Here is a 13,092-nt window from a genome sequence, read left to right as displayed (position 1 = left end):
GTGTGCTTGCACTGTGGCCGGCTGGAGCTTGACAGGTGCCCACATGGCCAGCAGGGGGCACTGGGGCCTCACGGCGGGCCTGCCTCCCTTTGTGTGGCTGGAGCCCATCTAGCCAGGTTCTCCTCCAGGCTTCCGCACTCACCTCCCCCAAGCGTGGCAGCTCTGCCCAGCCTCCTTTCTATCCCCGTGGCTTGGGTCAGCCTAAAGGGCCAGCTTAGCCCCCCCCGCCACACTCAGAGGAGACAGAGTCAGGCCTGGTATTTCAAGCCTTTAAGAGAAGGAAAGTCTGGAGTTTATGTACAAGAGAGAAGGAAGTGGTACATGTACAAAAAGGAGTGGGCCCCTGTATTCCCTCCCAGGGGCCGAGAAGAAACCGGCAGGGGACGGAGAAAATAGCTAAGACCGACGTGACCCTGCCCCTGCCAACAAACCCTAGCCGGGGTAAGGAGGTGAGGACGTTCTTGGCACACCCTCTCTCTAGGCAGAGAAAACTAGTCCTCTGCCCACCTCGGCAAGGATAGTCAGCCTAGAACGCAAAGGGCCAAGGGCAGGGAGCGTGGCACCTCTCCTCTCCCCTTATCACTAGGGCACACTGCCCAGGCTTAGGAGAGCCTTGCTCCTGGTAGAAGACGATCTGAGACTGGCAGGGCCCCGCCCCAGGGCTCCCTAAGCTTGGACACTTCTGGATCGCAGCTGACCATCGGGTTGCAAAAAGTAAGGGGGAAAAATTGCTTTCTCCTCTCGTCCCTCTGGCTCTAGTGGTGGTGGGCCTAGGTGCCCGTTCATAGCCTAAAGCTGGAAATGGTTTTCTCCAGCCCTGAGCTGACCCTTGAGGAAATGATGTTGAAGACCTTGGGAGCAAAGTGCAGTACTGGAGGCACCAGGGAAGTGCCAAGCCCTGAAAGACCTTGTGCCCACGGTGGCGGCAGGCAAGACGCAGCTTTGAGAGCTAGGGTGGACACTGGGTTGAGAGCAGCATAGCCCTCTGCTGGGCCCTTGGCCAATTCCAGGGCTTCAGGTCCACTGGTTGGACTTGAAGGACTCAGGGTTGAAGTGCTTCTGCCTCCAAGAAGGTCTCAGTGGGGGCCTGGAGCCCGAGGGGGGCCAGCAGGCGGTGCGGCACTCCTGGCTTGGTGGCGAACGACAAGGGGCTGGTGGTGGAGACCTGTAGGGGAAACAGAGGCCTGTGAACAAGCAGGGAGGCTGGGCCAGGCCCACCTTCCAAGGGCCCAGCCGCACAGGCAGGGCCAGCGAAGAGCCAGGCGTGAGGTCGATGAGGGAGAAGATTAAAGAGAGACTGGAGGGGCTGGTCAGGGAGGTTTCTGGGGCGGGCTCTGCACAGTCAGAAGAACAGGTTGGGGTTCTAGAGGCCACTGGGGAGTGACAGAAACAAGGTGGACTCAGCAAGATCTAGAAGCTGGGAAGAGACCCCAGGCAGACTGGGTATCAGGAAGCAGAGGTCAAGGGTCATCTGATGCCCCTGGGCAGAAGCCACTGCCAGAGCTCTTACGAGGAGACAAGGACAAATGATACCTGGGCCCAGGACCAGAGACTCTCAGCCTCAGTGATCAGCGGCGGCGCCCCTGGTCCTGCCTGTTTTGGCAACTCCCTACCCCTTGGGTCTTAGTACAAGCCAGACAGCATTAGTGGGAGAGATAACCACTTCCCTGAGGGCACATGCAGGGGCTAAGCCATGCTTCTCAGAGCATGGGGCATGCAAGGGAAGGAGTATGTGTCCCCATCACCACGGCGCTGCCCGAGGATGGTTCCAAGTCATGCAGGAGAGGAGGCGCCTGTGGGACCCAGCAGGACTCCTGGGAGGTGGGCATGCAGAGAGGGCAGCTGTGGTGCCCAGTACCTGTCAAGGGCCCCAGGCTTGGGGGTTAACAGTTTGACTCATCATGATGGGCTGCATCGCAGAAGAAGCGTGAGCCCCGCTTGGCAGTACGGGCCGTGAAAGGGACACTCTTCAGCACTGTGGCCCAGGAGAGAGACACAGTGGTCAGGCCCCATGGGGGTGGGGTGGGAGGAGGAGGGCCCAAAGGGCTATGGTTGGGGTTTGGGAGCTGGGCCCAGTGGCCAGGCACCAGGGACGGAAAAGGGCCCCACCTGTGATGATGTCCTCAATGGTACCATCCTTCCCCTCGTAAACAGGCCGGTGCTCCTTGGCCTGGCGCCGCCTCAGCTCTGCAATTAGCTCCTGCTGTTGCCACTTGTTCCGCTGGGATGGGGTCTAGAGCCGAGCATTTGAAGGGAAAGGGAGTCACCGCTAACGTACCACGGGGCTGGTTCCTGCCCCAAGATGCAGTCTGAGGATGCCCTTGATTGTGCACGCCAGCCCAGCCCCCATCATCGCCTAGGAATCCCCTCCCATAGCCCCCCTCTCCATCCCTCTGGACTCCATCATCAGGCCCTCTGGGTGGTCTGTGGGCTCCAGTTCTCCGTCGCCTCTCCAGCTCTCTGCTCCACCCCCTCCTAATCCTTTGCCGTGTTTTCCAGGCCCCAGTTCTTGGTCCCACCCACCTTGGCATCCAGTTTCTTGGCTTCCTGAGCCAGCTGCTTCTCCCGCATTACCTCCTCCTGCTTCTTGCGGGCTTCGTTCTCTTGTTCTGCTTCCTAAGTACCATGAAAGATGGGGGCGGGGTGTGTGTGTGTGTGTGTGTGTGTGTGTGGTGTGTGTGTGTGTGTGTGTGTGTGTGGTGTGTGTGTGGTATGCGGGGTGTGTGTGTGTGTGTGTGTGTGTGTGTGTGGTGTGTGTGTGTGTGCGGTGTGTGGTGTGTGTGTGTGTGTGTGTGTGTGTGTGTGGTGTGTGGTGTGTGTGTGTGTGTGTGTGTGTGTGTGTCACAGGCTGTGAGGGGAGGGGCTGACACTGAGGGTGGAGAGTGGGTGTCAGTGGGACCAGCAACCCCAGGTGGCCACTCTCTGGAGGGGCACTTCCTGCCCCAAACAATGACAGGAAGGGCCTGGGCCCCCACCCTGCCCACCAGTTCACAGCTAAGAGGCCTGTGGCCAGCTTCCATCGCTCCCTCGCAGGACTCAGAGGAGGAGACGGAAAAGGCCCAAGCTTGAAGCCCAGCCCTCTCTCCCTCTACCAGTTTTCTCTCAGCCAAACTCCTCGTTAAAAGCCTCTCTTCTGCTCACCTTGTAAGAACGAATGAATCGGACAAATACTGGGAAGAATACAGAAGGAGGCGTGGTCTTGGGACTCTCACCGAAGTAGCGCACAACAGCATTGTAGGCCTCCTGGGGAGGGGGTGGGCAGAAGGGGTCAGCCCGGCGGGGGAAGGAGAAGGCCGGCCCCCAGCAGGGGCAGGAGGCCCACAGGAAGCCGCAGCCCCCCACAGCCCCTGGGGGAGGGCAAAGAACTAGGGGCTCGCCAAGCCCCCTGGAGTGCGTCTCCAGAGGCAGCTGCCTGCCACCCCCAGCGCCCCCTCTCCACTACGATCAGCCAGCCAGCTGCTTGACAAAAGTCCTTTGACCCAAGAACCAGAACTAAGCCCGCCAGAGGCGCACGGCACCTTGGCTACAGCCTCTCCCACCCGCCTCCACCCTGTGCTCACCTCGGCTGTCTTGGCATCGCGCTGGAGCTTGTCCAGTTTGCCTTCGTTGGTGCTAAGGAAGTTGCGCAGGACGCTGTTGTCATGTATGCTGCACTCCCGCCGAATCAGCTCCATGCCCCGGCCCAGCTCCTTCACGTCTAGCAGCACGTTCTCCAGGGACACTGTCATCACCAGAGCCCAGGCTGAGGACTACAGCCCAGGACTACAGCAAACTCCAGCCCTCCCGCTCAGCATGGGCTCACTCGGTTCCTCACGTCCCCACTCCAGAGCTACCAGCGTGGACAGAGAGGGGCGAACCAAGCTAGCCAAGCTCTCACGGGGCAAGGAAACGGAAAAGAGGCCGTGGGCTCATGACCCCGAAGGTAGCAAGGGAAGGTGAGCCGCAGACTGCTGGGCTCCAAGACAGAGCTGCCCCAGGCCTACCCCCGTTTCACGAGGGGGGCAAAGATAACAGCCACCCTATGTCTGTGGGGGGCTTTATGGGTTTTCTAAGCACTTCACGTCCATCACAGAGACACAGGCTCGGGGGCCAGCTTGGGGGAGTTGGCAGTGAAGAGCCACCGCTGCCTTTCCCTTCCAGCTCCCACAGCACCCGAGTGGAAAGGGCTGGGTGGGGGCCTGGTGCCTGTAGGAAGGCTCCCTCTGGGGTGGCCCCTGCCCATGGCCCCAGCGGAAAACTTTGAAGTGGTCAGAAAAAAGAAAACAAAAGCAAGAAAGAAAGGCACCCAAGTGCTCCCCCTCCTCATAGCTTCCAGGGATTGTCCTGCGCTGGACACGAGGCAGGCTTGCTGGGCCGGGCTCCCCTCACCTGCTGCAGCTTTCTCCACGAAGTGCAGCTCATGCCAGAAGTTAGCCAGGTCCGGGTATTTCTCCTTTACCGTCAGGGCGATGAAATGCAGCAGGGTCATCTTCCTGTCAGTGGACTTGGTGTCCAGCAGCTGGAAGAGGGGGACAGGGGTCAGTGCAAGAGGGCTGAACACCCTGGCGCCACAGCCGCTGCCCCCTCCAGCTTCCTGGCCCCTTGCTGTGCCCACCATCTTACCAGATCCAGGCTCTGGAGCTTGAAGCCATACACAGCTCCCCGCTTGCTGCTGTTCATGTAGTTCCCCAGGGCAAGTATGATCTGTCCAAAAGAGGCACGGGAGGAACTCAGGGCAAGACCCGAGGGCTCCTTCCTCCTCTCTGTATAGCGCCAGCCCCCCACCCAGGACCTGGGAACTCCCGGCACCTCCATCCCCAACCCCTCCCCACCTCCAACATCTGCTTCAACTTCTGTGAGGACTTGACGGAGGCAGAGGCTGCAATGATGGCGTTGAGTTGCTGGAAGGCAAGATGAATAGCTGAGTGACCCCATGCCGGGATGCGGCAAAGTCAGGGAGGGGCTGGCAGGGGAGGGGACCAGCAGGTAAAGGGCGGAGGGGCGGCTGCAGACAACCGTGATACAGGTGGGGGCCAGGTGGGGGCCAGGTGGGGGCCGTACCGGCGTGAGCATCTGCAGGTTGTCCTGGAAGTTGCCCAGGAAGGCCATGCCAGCCATTCGCTGGGTCAGCCGCTCCACCTTGCTGAAGAGCAGCATGAAGCGGTCCTCGGCCGCCAGCTCCTCCAGGGGCTGCCGCTCCCGCTCATATTGCCGCAGCAGCTTCACCTCTGCCTCTGTGGGCAGGAAGCGCATCAGGCACTCCACGAAGTCCACGGGTAGTGTCTGGAGGTCAAACCTGTGTAGGAGGGAGGGACCACCTCAGGTCTTGCCTTTGCCCACATTATCTGTCATCCCTTCATTTTCCAGCTCCTACAAGGACTGAGGGTGAGGTCTTGAGCAGCACACAGCCAGAGGCAGAGGACTCACCGTCTCACCTCCAGTAACTCCAGGGCTGGGGTTACTCAGCACCAGTAGCAGTCCTAGGGTCACATTTCATGCCCTGTTTAAGAACCCTTCAATGTCTTCCCTCTGCAACTACGGAGAAGTCTTAACCCCTGGACGTGGCTTAGGAGGCCCAGCCTGCAAGACTTCTGCTCGCCTCTCTACTCTGTCTCTCCTACTCCCCTCCTTACACTAAAGCCAGAGTCAATTTTCAGTACTCAGGGCACCATGCCTCTCCCTCCAGGCCCTGACCTGGAGTTCATATACATCCTTCAGGTCGCAAGTGAGACATCACCTCCTCCAGGAAGCCTTCCCTGATCACCAAGCTCAGCTACCTAGCCCTCCCTGTTCTCCCAAAGCTGCCTGTACCTCCACTACCTTGGTGTTGTCACCCAGCGTTACTGGACTGTTCCCACTAGACTGGGAGCTCCTTGAATGAAGGTCTGGGCTGACTCCCCAACACCTCACACAGTACCTGGCACACAGCACGGATGCAGTAAATTCTGGCCAAGCCACTGGATGACTGAGGGAGTTCTGTCAATGCCCTGGAATCCAGGGAAGGCTAGGATCCTAGGTGGAGATCCTAGGTGGGTTACCAACTTAGCTGGGGACCAGGGCAAGGTCAGTGGGAGCCTCACGTGTGGATGGCCCTGCAGATCTCCTCAGCTGAGCGGCCAGCCTTGCGGAGGGTGATGGCTAGGTTCTTGGCACGATTGGCTTCCAGCAGGGTCACCTTGCTGGCAGCCTTTTGTGCTGTCTTGTTCTTGGAGCAGATGAGGTCAAGGGCAGGACCCTGGGCTTTTGTCTTGAACAGTTCTTCAAACTTGTCCAGATCCAGGTCCTGGCAGGAGTTGATGAGAAGGGAAAATGCTGTGGCCTCATCCCACAAGAGGACCCGCTGGCGGCACACCAGCATCAGCTCAGCTCTGGTACATGGAGGGCTGAGTCTGAGGGCTCTTCCAAAGCCAAGAGATCGACCTTAAAGGGCAACCTGGCCCCCAGCTCCCAAGCCCAGCCCTGAGGGCCCCAGGCCCTGCTACCTCCAAGATCTTCTCATCATCAAGTTCGCTGAAGACAGTGCCGCTGATCTGGTTGGGTTTCAGTGCTGTCCAGTTGAAGACAGGCAGCCGGAACTTGGTCTTGATAGGTTTCTTAATGCGAATGGCTAATTTGGAAGGAGGGTCAGTGAGGCAGGAGCCAAGGACACACTCCCTCGGTCCCACTAGCCCTGCCCAGAGCCCTCGGGACACTCACCTGACAGGCCTACTGTCAACACCACAGAGGGAGCAGCGCCGGGGAGAGGTGGGGCTGGGGGACACTTGTCTGGGAAAAGAGGAAATAGCACAGTGACCCACCCAGGGGCCAAGAGACTCCCCTCTGTCCGCCCTACCTGTCCTTAAAGACTATCAGGGAAGGAGTCTGCATGAACTCCCTGCCCAAGTGGCTCCCAGGGGTCCTAACTGACGGGGCAGGTCGTGCTGTCTCTGACCCACTCTCTCCTGCTTTGGTCTAAGCCCTCTCCTTGGATGTCCTCAGAGGAATCAGGAGCGGCATCTTTACGCCCCTTAAAACAGATCCACATCTGCTCGTAGACATCCCTTCCCTAGTAATCTGAGCCTCCCTCGGATTCTAACCCTCCCTCAGCCTCTCCCACCTGACTTTACATCCTTCCAGCCACATCCCCAGTTTCTCCCTGTGGAGATGCTGCCGACTGGGCTTTTGGTCTGGCCCCACAATAAGGCTGTACCTCTTGCCTTTTACCAGGTAAGGGTCCTGCTTACCTGGTAACGGGGGAGGTGGAGGGGGCAAGGGAGGAGCCGGTGGCGGAGGCAGAGGTAGGGCCTCCTCGGGGGGCGGGGCCGGAGCCAGGAGGTCCAGGTCGGAGGGGGGCATGCCCTCATTCAGTTCCTCAGGGCCTACCCGGGCCAGGGCCTCGCTGCCCACTGACTCTAGGTCCCGGGCGGTGGGCTCCAAGTGGCATCGGCGCTGGAAGGCCTCCTCCTTCTCTTTAATGAGCCGCCGCAGGGTGTGTACCTGGTGGCTCGTGTTCTCGTAAGTCTCCTATTGGGCAGATAGCTCCGTTAAGAAAAGAGCACCTGAAGGCGCAGCAGGCGATGCTCCTGGGAGTGAGACTTCCTACCCAAGGGTCTCTGGGAGGGTACTCAGAGGCAGAGAGCGGCAGAAACCCAGGGAAAACTGGAATGCAGCAGAACAAAAGAGGGGGGCGAAGAGCAAGCCTGCTTGGCTGGCACCCTGCAGTGTCCTTCCTCGCTGCTCCAGCCCAGTCTCACTGGTCCCTCGAGGCCCAGGTAGAAGGCTGCCCTTGTGAAACTCTCCTTGACCCACCAGCAGCCTGCTATGGCAGCTCTCAGCCCTCTGTGCCTCAGTCCCACTCTCATTTCATTTGGTTTGTACAGTCGCTCAATTGGAAGCCCCCTACAGACAAGACCCTGCCTTAGCCACCTCTGTATCCTCCATACTCCCAATTCAGCGCTTCAGACTCTTAGCAGGGGCTTGGCAGATGTGTACTGAGCTCAACAGAGCCAGCATAATTGTATTCCTGTGGAAGAAGGGATGGGTTGGGGCATGATTTTATAACTAACAAAAAGTTAGGTGGGGGACAGAGAAGACACTGAAATGTGAGGAGGCCCTGCTCTCCAATTTGGAATACATGGTGGATATCCTAATAAACAGCCCCAAGTACCTGGGCTATTCTGAGCCTGTTCATTACACTGGGCTGGGGAAGCACGTGGAGGTACGGGTGAGGGAGAAGCAAGGGGGTGGGCTGGCAGGAGGAGACAGGGGCTCCAAAGGTGCCCCACCTGCTCCCACCCTCCTGTGTGTATGTCTGGCCCACTCTGGCTCCAGCTTCCCTCTCCAGCTAAAACATGGGGTGAAACCATCAGCCCACCCTCATTTGAGTGCCTCAGGGGTGAATCAACATCTGGATTCTCGAGGACTTGACATGACTGACATGGAACGAAAAGCAAGATCCCCAGGCCCCAGCACCCAGTACCAGTCAGGGGCTCCCTTCCCCACGTAACCTGGTACCTTGATGCTCTCGAGTTCCTTCTCCCGCTGCAGCAGCTGCTTCTCTAGCTCTGCCACACGCATCATGTTCTCATTCTCTAGGTCCAGAAGCTTCTCTGTGAGCTGCAGGATGAAAAGGGCAGGTTTGGGGACGGCCCTAAAGTCTGGGCACTCAGCACAGTCTGAACCCCAGTCAGGACCCAGGCCCGACCCCTCCACCCAGGGCCCCAAAGGCAGCTTGGCCCAGTGGCTTCCCTGTCACTCCTGTGAGCCCAGGATCTGAGACCACATGAAATAGTACAAGGCAAATGGCCACCATCTGCCTCTTTCAAGCCTGAGGCCACCTCACATCCAGTCCTGAGGTCAATGTATGTTCCACCGCGGATGAACCAGTGTCTCAGCCAGAGCATGCGCTAGAGAGCCCCAGTGGATTCTGAGGCTTCCCTGAGGCTCAATCGGGAGGTAAGTAGGTCAGCTCAGGATTCCTGGGACTCAGATGTCCCCACTCTCTCCCCACTCTCAACAGTGGTTCTGGCAGCAAAGGAGGACCACCTACATGGGACACATGCTCCTCCAGCTCTTCCACCTTCTCCAGGGCCACGTTCTTGGTCTCGGCATCCTCCAGCAAACCCCCCACATCAAACACGTTGTCCAGGTATGCCTGGATCTGCACCTGCAGCTTCTCGCTCTCCGTGTGCCTTGACTTCTGGCGGAAAGCAGAGAGAGTAGTAGTTGGGGGAGCCTCCTCATCAGCCTCCATGACCCCTTCCTAGAGCCTAGGACCCAGGGAGCTCCTACTGTAGCCGTGTCAGATTCTCGCCCTGTGGAGCTGACTGACTGAGGAGCCCTCTGCGCGAAGGCCAGAGTCCCAGGTCACAGAAGACAGGCAGGGTGCCAGGAGCATCCGTGACCAGGCTCTTGTAAAAGAAAAACTCCTTGTGATACAGCTAAGCTAGTCCTCTTCCCCGAAGAGCCTCATCCCGTGAGGACTCCAGCCCAGCTCACCTGCAGGAACTCCTCCAGCCCCAGCTTTGTAAACTCATACTGCAGGTGGACCCGGAAGTTCATATCCTCCACCGAGTGCACCACGATGTTGATAAACTGCATGCAGGCCACCTGGGGAAGGAGCAGCCCAGAGGGGCAGAGAGAGCCGAGACATGGAGGGGAGGCGGCCGTTAGAGCCAGCCTCATCAGGTGGATAATCAAAAGGAGTAAAAAAGGTAAGTCTTTCAGGGAGCAATAAGAGAAGTTCAACTTAAAAAACAACAGACTTAATATTCATTTTTTGAAGACAAGTAAATTACATGAGAAATAGGTGTAAATGAAGATTTGGATGATTTCCTCTGCACACCAGCAGGTATTCCTTGAGACAACCCTACTAGCTGTATACCCTACACTGAAGGGAAGTGAAGCTAGAGGAAAAGCTGGGGAAGAGGAAAGCAGCTCAGAAAGGATCCAAATCAGGGACAGTACGGCCACACAAAGCGGGAAAGGAGGTAGACCCAAGACAGAAATTGTCCTGGAGTTTCTAAAAGCTTTCTGGGGTGAGTGAGTGAGTGGACAAGGAGCATTTACTGAATAGAGAACCACTCTAGGTCCTACACAGAACATCAAAGTACGCTGTTGGCCCAGCCCCCGTTTTCAAGGAGTAGGCGGCCCTGCTGGGCATGCACCTGACCCAGGACCAGCCCCTCACCATGAAGTCGATGTTGCTGTCCTCATTCCGGAAATACTCCATCAGCTTTTCAAAGCGGTGCAGCTCCTTGCATACCTGAACAAGCAAACTTTCTCAGTAACAGGATCTGTCCCATGCAGAACCCAAGCCCCTGAGTCCTGGTTCCCAGGAACATCCAGCAAAGGGACTGGTTCAGACCAAGTGTAACCACAATTCTTTCTATGTAACGGGTCACTTGGGACATGACAGAAGAAAGCCTGGGACCTGGCATCTGCTCTGGGTCCCTGAGGGAGCTCAGTAAAGGGTGTGCCCTTAGTCTGGGCTCTGGGTGCCTCTGAGTGTAGGCCAAGAAGAAGCACAGGGGTCTGGTGTTGCCGAGCTATTGAAGGAAAGAGGGAGGGTGGAGGAAGGTTAGAGGCCATGGCCAAGGCAGGAGGCTGAAGTCCTAGTGGGGATGCAGGAGAGGGGCCTGGGTGCAGGAAAGCCTCTGTGCTGAGAGGGGTCCAGAGACTCCTCTGAGCCTCTGGCTTCAAGGAGGAAAAGCCATTTCCTGGCTTGAACAATGGATGCTAGGGAAGAGGTCCAAAAAGGAGGAAGAGGTGGGACCAGCAGCTGCAGCTGTATGTCGAGGAATCCTATGTTCAAGCAGATGGGGGTTTCAAAGCCAGGCCCAGAGTCTTCTGGGGAATTCCAAGTAGGAGCTCCCTCTCCCCTCACCAGCGGCAGCCAACACCCCAGGAGGATCCCTGCTTGCCTTCTCCTCCCGCTACAAATATAACTGCCTCGGGTTCTACCAGTGGGTTCACAGCTTCAGAACGAGCTGGGGAGCCTCTTAAAGCACAGATGGCCAGGCCTCCCACGGGTCTGTGCATTTAACACAGGCTCTTCAGGTATTCTGCTGCGCAGCAGGTTAGAACGGCTGGACTATAGCCCTCAAGTGAGGGCATCCTTCGCTGGCCAATCAGGAGCTTTCCCGACACAAGATCTAGTAATACTGAAGTTTTGGTTTTGGTTTAAAAAAGCAGGGAGCAGACTACCTAGCTAAAAGCACTAGGCTGTTAAAATCCCTAGGATGTGTGAGATCACAGGAAAGGGTCCTTACCTACCTGGCTCACTCCTCCTCCCCGCCAAACACATACACACACACACACACACACACACACACGCACGCACGCACACGGGTATAGGAAACTGACCTCTTTGAAATTGTCAAAGGCAGCAAGAATGATTTCGTGACCTCCCCGTACCAAACACACGGCTGCCAGGAGCTCTAAGACAAGTGCTTTGGTCCTAAGGGGTGGAGAATGAAAATTAACACCCTAGCCCCTGACCCTGGCCACCACACAGCTCACTTCCACAACTGGGTGAGTCCTTTCAAGAGAGCAGAGACAGCCTCGGTGGTGACGGAGAGGGTGGGTTTGGGAAAGAAGGCAGGGGAAGGCAGGCTTTCTCCCTCCCTAAGCTGTGGAGACCAGAGGAGAGCAGAACACTCCTCCTCCAGCAGAGGTGAGGGGCCAAACCAAGGCGCTGACCTAGGCCGCAGGACCTGAGGCCAGGCAGGACTTCTTGGCAGGGACAAGTGCAGCCCAGTTCTCCAGCGTCCTGGGCAGAGCGGGGAGGAAAGGGGAGGGAAGGAAAGAACTCACCTTGGATTCTTGTTGTTGAGGCTGAGCGCAATCTCATTGACAGCGTGAGGGTGGGACATGACCAGGTTGAATCCATACTGTAGCAAGGGGAAAGGACAGAAGGAGGGGAGACCATGACGGTGGGGAAGACAGATCCCAGCCGGAGCTCCCTGACTGCAGGCCCACCAGCAAACTCGTCTTGTACAAGCTGGTGCCTTCCTAGCTCTCCTGGTGTGGGAGGTGAGGCAGAAGAGGCAGAGCGCCCGTGGCTAGTGCCGTCGCCGTACCTGATAGTTCATGACGGCTCTGAGACAAAGGATGCAGACGTGGACGTCGTCCTTCTGGCTCACCAGGCGGGAGTTCTTCAGCGCCCTGCGCCCAGGGAGAGTGCTATACCTGGGGGAGAGGGGCTGCTGGTGAAGGGTCTAGAAGCACTTGCCACCACCCAGACAGCAGGCTGCCCCTCAGCAGCAGAAGAAAAGGGGGATGGAGGACCTTGCACCAGCAGCCCAGAGAGATGCAGGGGGTGCAGGTGCAGGGGGCAGGGCGCGCCACTGTTTTCACCTCCCTGGAACAGGTCTTTGTCAGTTAACTATCCAGGATCCCAGCATTACAACCAGTGCCCAAACCATCCTAAGCCCAGATGTCCTCCAAAATACAACACGAGGTGTGTAGGGCCTTCCTAGACCTCAAGATGGGTCCAGGAGACATTCATTTGAGCCATCCTTCCTCTTCCTTCTAGTCACTGCATCTTCAACACACTCACTGGGGCAGGGGCATCTTAGCTCCCATCCCACATCTATGTCCTAGAAAAGACAGAGCAGACCCCAAAGGCTATAGAAGGGCTAGGGACTACATCTGACTTTGCCCCTAGTGATGTTTCATGGAAAAAAAAGGAAACACAAGTGGTATCTGCTCGTGCATGACTAGAATGGGCAAAACCCAAAGAAGAAGACTAGGAGAAAAGCATGGTTGAGAGACGGAGGCCATGGAAAGGGCCATAGGACCCACAAGAAAGCCTCCCTCTGTAGGAGGGGCTCTCAGAAATCATCCGGTCCGTCCACCTGCCTCTGGGCAGGATGGCCCTTCAGATACTACAGACAAATGAACATGCTGCAGCCTTGGAGGAACAAAAAAGGCCTAAAGGAAGAAGTGAAGGGAAGGTGAGCAGCAGCAGGTTGGGGGGAGCTGGTCTCCGGGCAGCTGATGGGGCTGCGTGCAGAGCAGAGGGAAACAGACACAAGGGCAGGTGCTGGACCAGCTGGTGAAGACTAAGGCGCTGGGTGAGGACAAGCCCTGCCCAGAGGCCTGGAGGAACGGCAGAGTGAGAATGATGAACGG

General features: G+C 57.6%; 1 protein-coding gene across 3 annotated transcripts in view; it reads right to left on the bottom strand.

Annotated features, from left to right (window-relative positions):
- Positions 1–255: 255 nt before the first annotated feature.
- FMNL3 (formin like 3) overlaps positions 256–13,092 on the bottom strand; it is a 56,510-nt gene continuing 43,673 nt past the window's right edge. For 2 of the 3 annotated variants that reach the window (XM_060113074.1, XM_060113076.1), the window contains 21 exons: positions 12,039–12,147; positions 11,773–11,849; positions 11,323–11,416; positions 10,148–10,222; positions 9,457–9,567; positions 9,008–9,157; positions 8,473–8,574; positions 7,203–7,482; positions 6,676–6,744; positions 6,462–6,586; positions 6,060–6,262; positions 5,041–5,275; positions 4,812–4,880; positions 4,603–4,683; positions 4,369–4,498; positions 3,561–3,721; positions 3,142–3,243; positions 2,524–2,616; positions 2,110–2,233; positions 1,859–1,975; positions 256–1,165 (listed from right to left, as the gene is read on the bottom strand). In XM_060113074.1, coding sequence (XP_059969057.1) covers positions 1,884–1,975; positions 2,110–2,233; positions 2,524–2,616; positions 3,142–3,243; positions 3,561–3,721; positions 4,369–4,498; positions 4,603–4,683; positions 4,812–4,880; positions 5,041–5,275; positions 6,060–6,262; positions 6,462–6,586; positions 6,676–6,744; positions 7,203–7,482; positions 8,473–8,574; positions 9,008–9,157; positions 9,457–9,567; positions 10,148–10,222; positions 11,323–11,416; positions 11,773–11,849; positions 12,039–12,147 — 2,482 coding nt within the window. In that variant the 3' untranslated portion in view covers positions 256–1,165; positions 1,859–1,883. The remainder of the gene's footprint in view (positions 1,166–1,858; positions 1,976–2,109; positions 2,234–2,523; positions 2,617–3,141; positions 3,244–3,560; positions 3,722–4,368; positions 4,499–4,602; positions 4,684–4,811; positions 4,881–5,040; positions 5,276–6,059; positions 6,263–6,461; positions 6,587–6,675; positions 6,745–7,202; positions 7,483–8,472; positions 8,575–9,007; positions 9,158–9,456; positions 9,568–10,147; positions 10,223–11,322; positions 11,417–11,772; positions 11,850–12,038; positions 12,148–13,092) is intronic. The other variant, XM_060113075.1, reaches the window with a different exon arrangement.

Source organism: Mesoplodon densirostris, chromosome 11, assembly GCF_025265405.1.
Source record: "Mesoplodon densirostris isolate mMesDen1 chromosome 11, mMesDen1 primary haplotype, whole genome shotgun sequence".
Lineage (NCBI taxonomy): Eukaryota > Metazoa > Chordata > Mammalia > Artiodactyla > Ziphiidae > Mesoplodon > Mesoplodon densirostris.
This window is presented reverse-complemented; position numbering and strand designations above follow the sequence as displayed.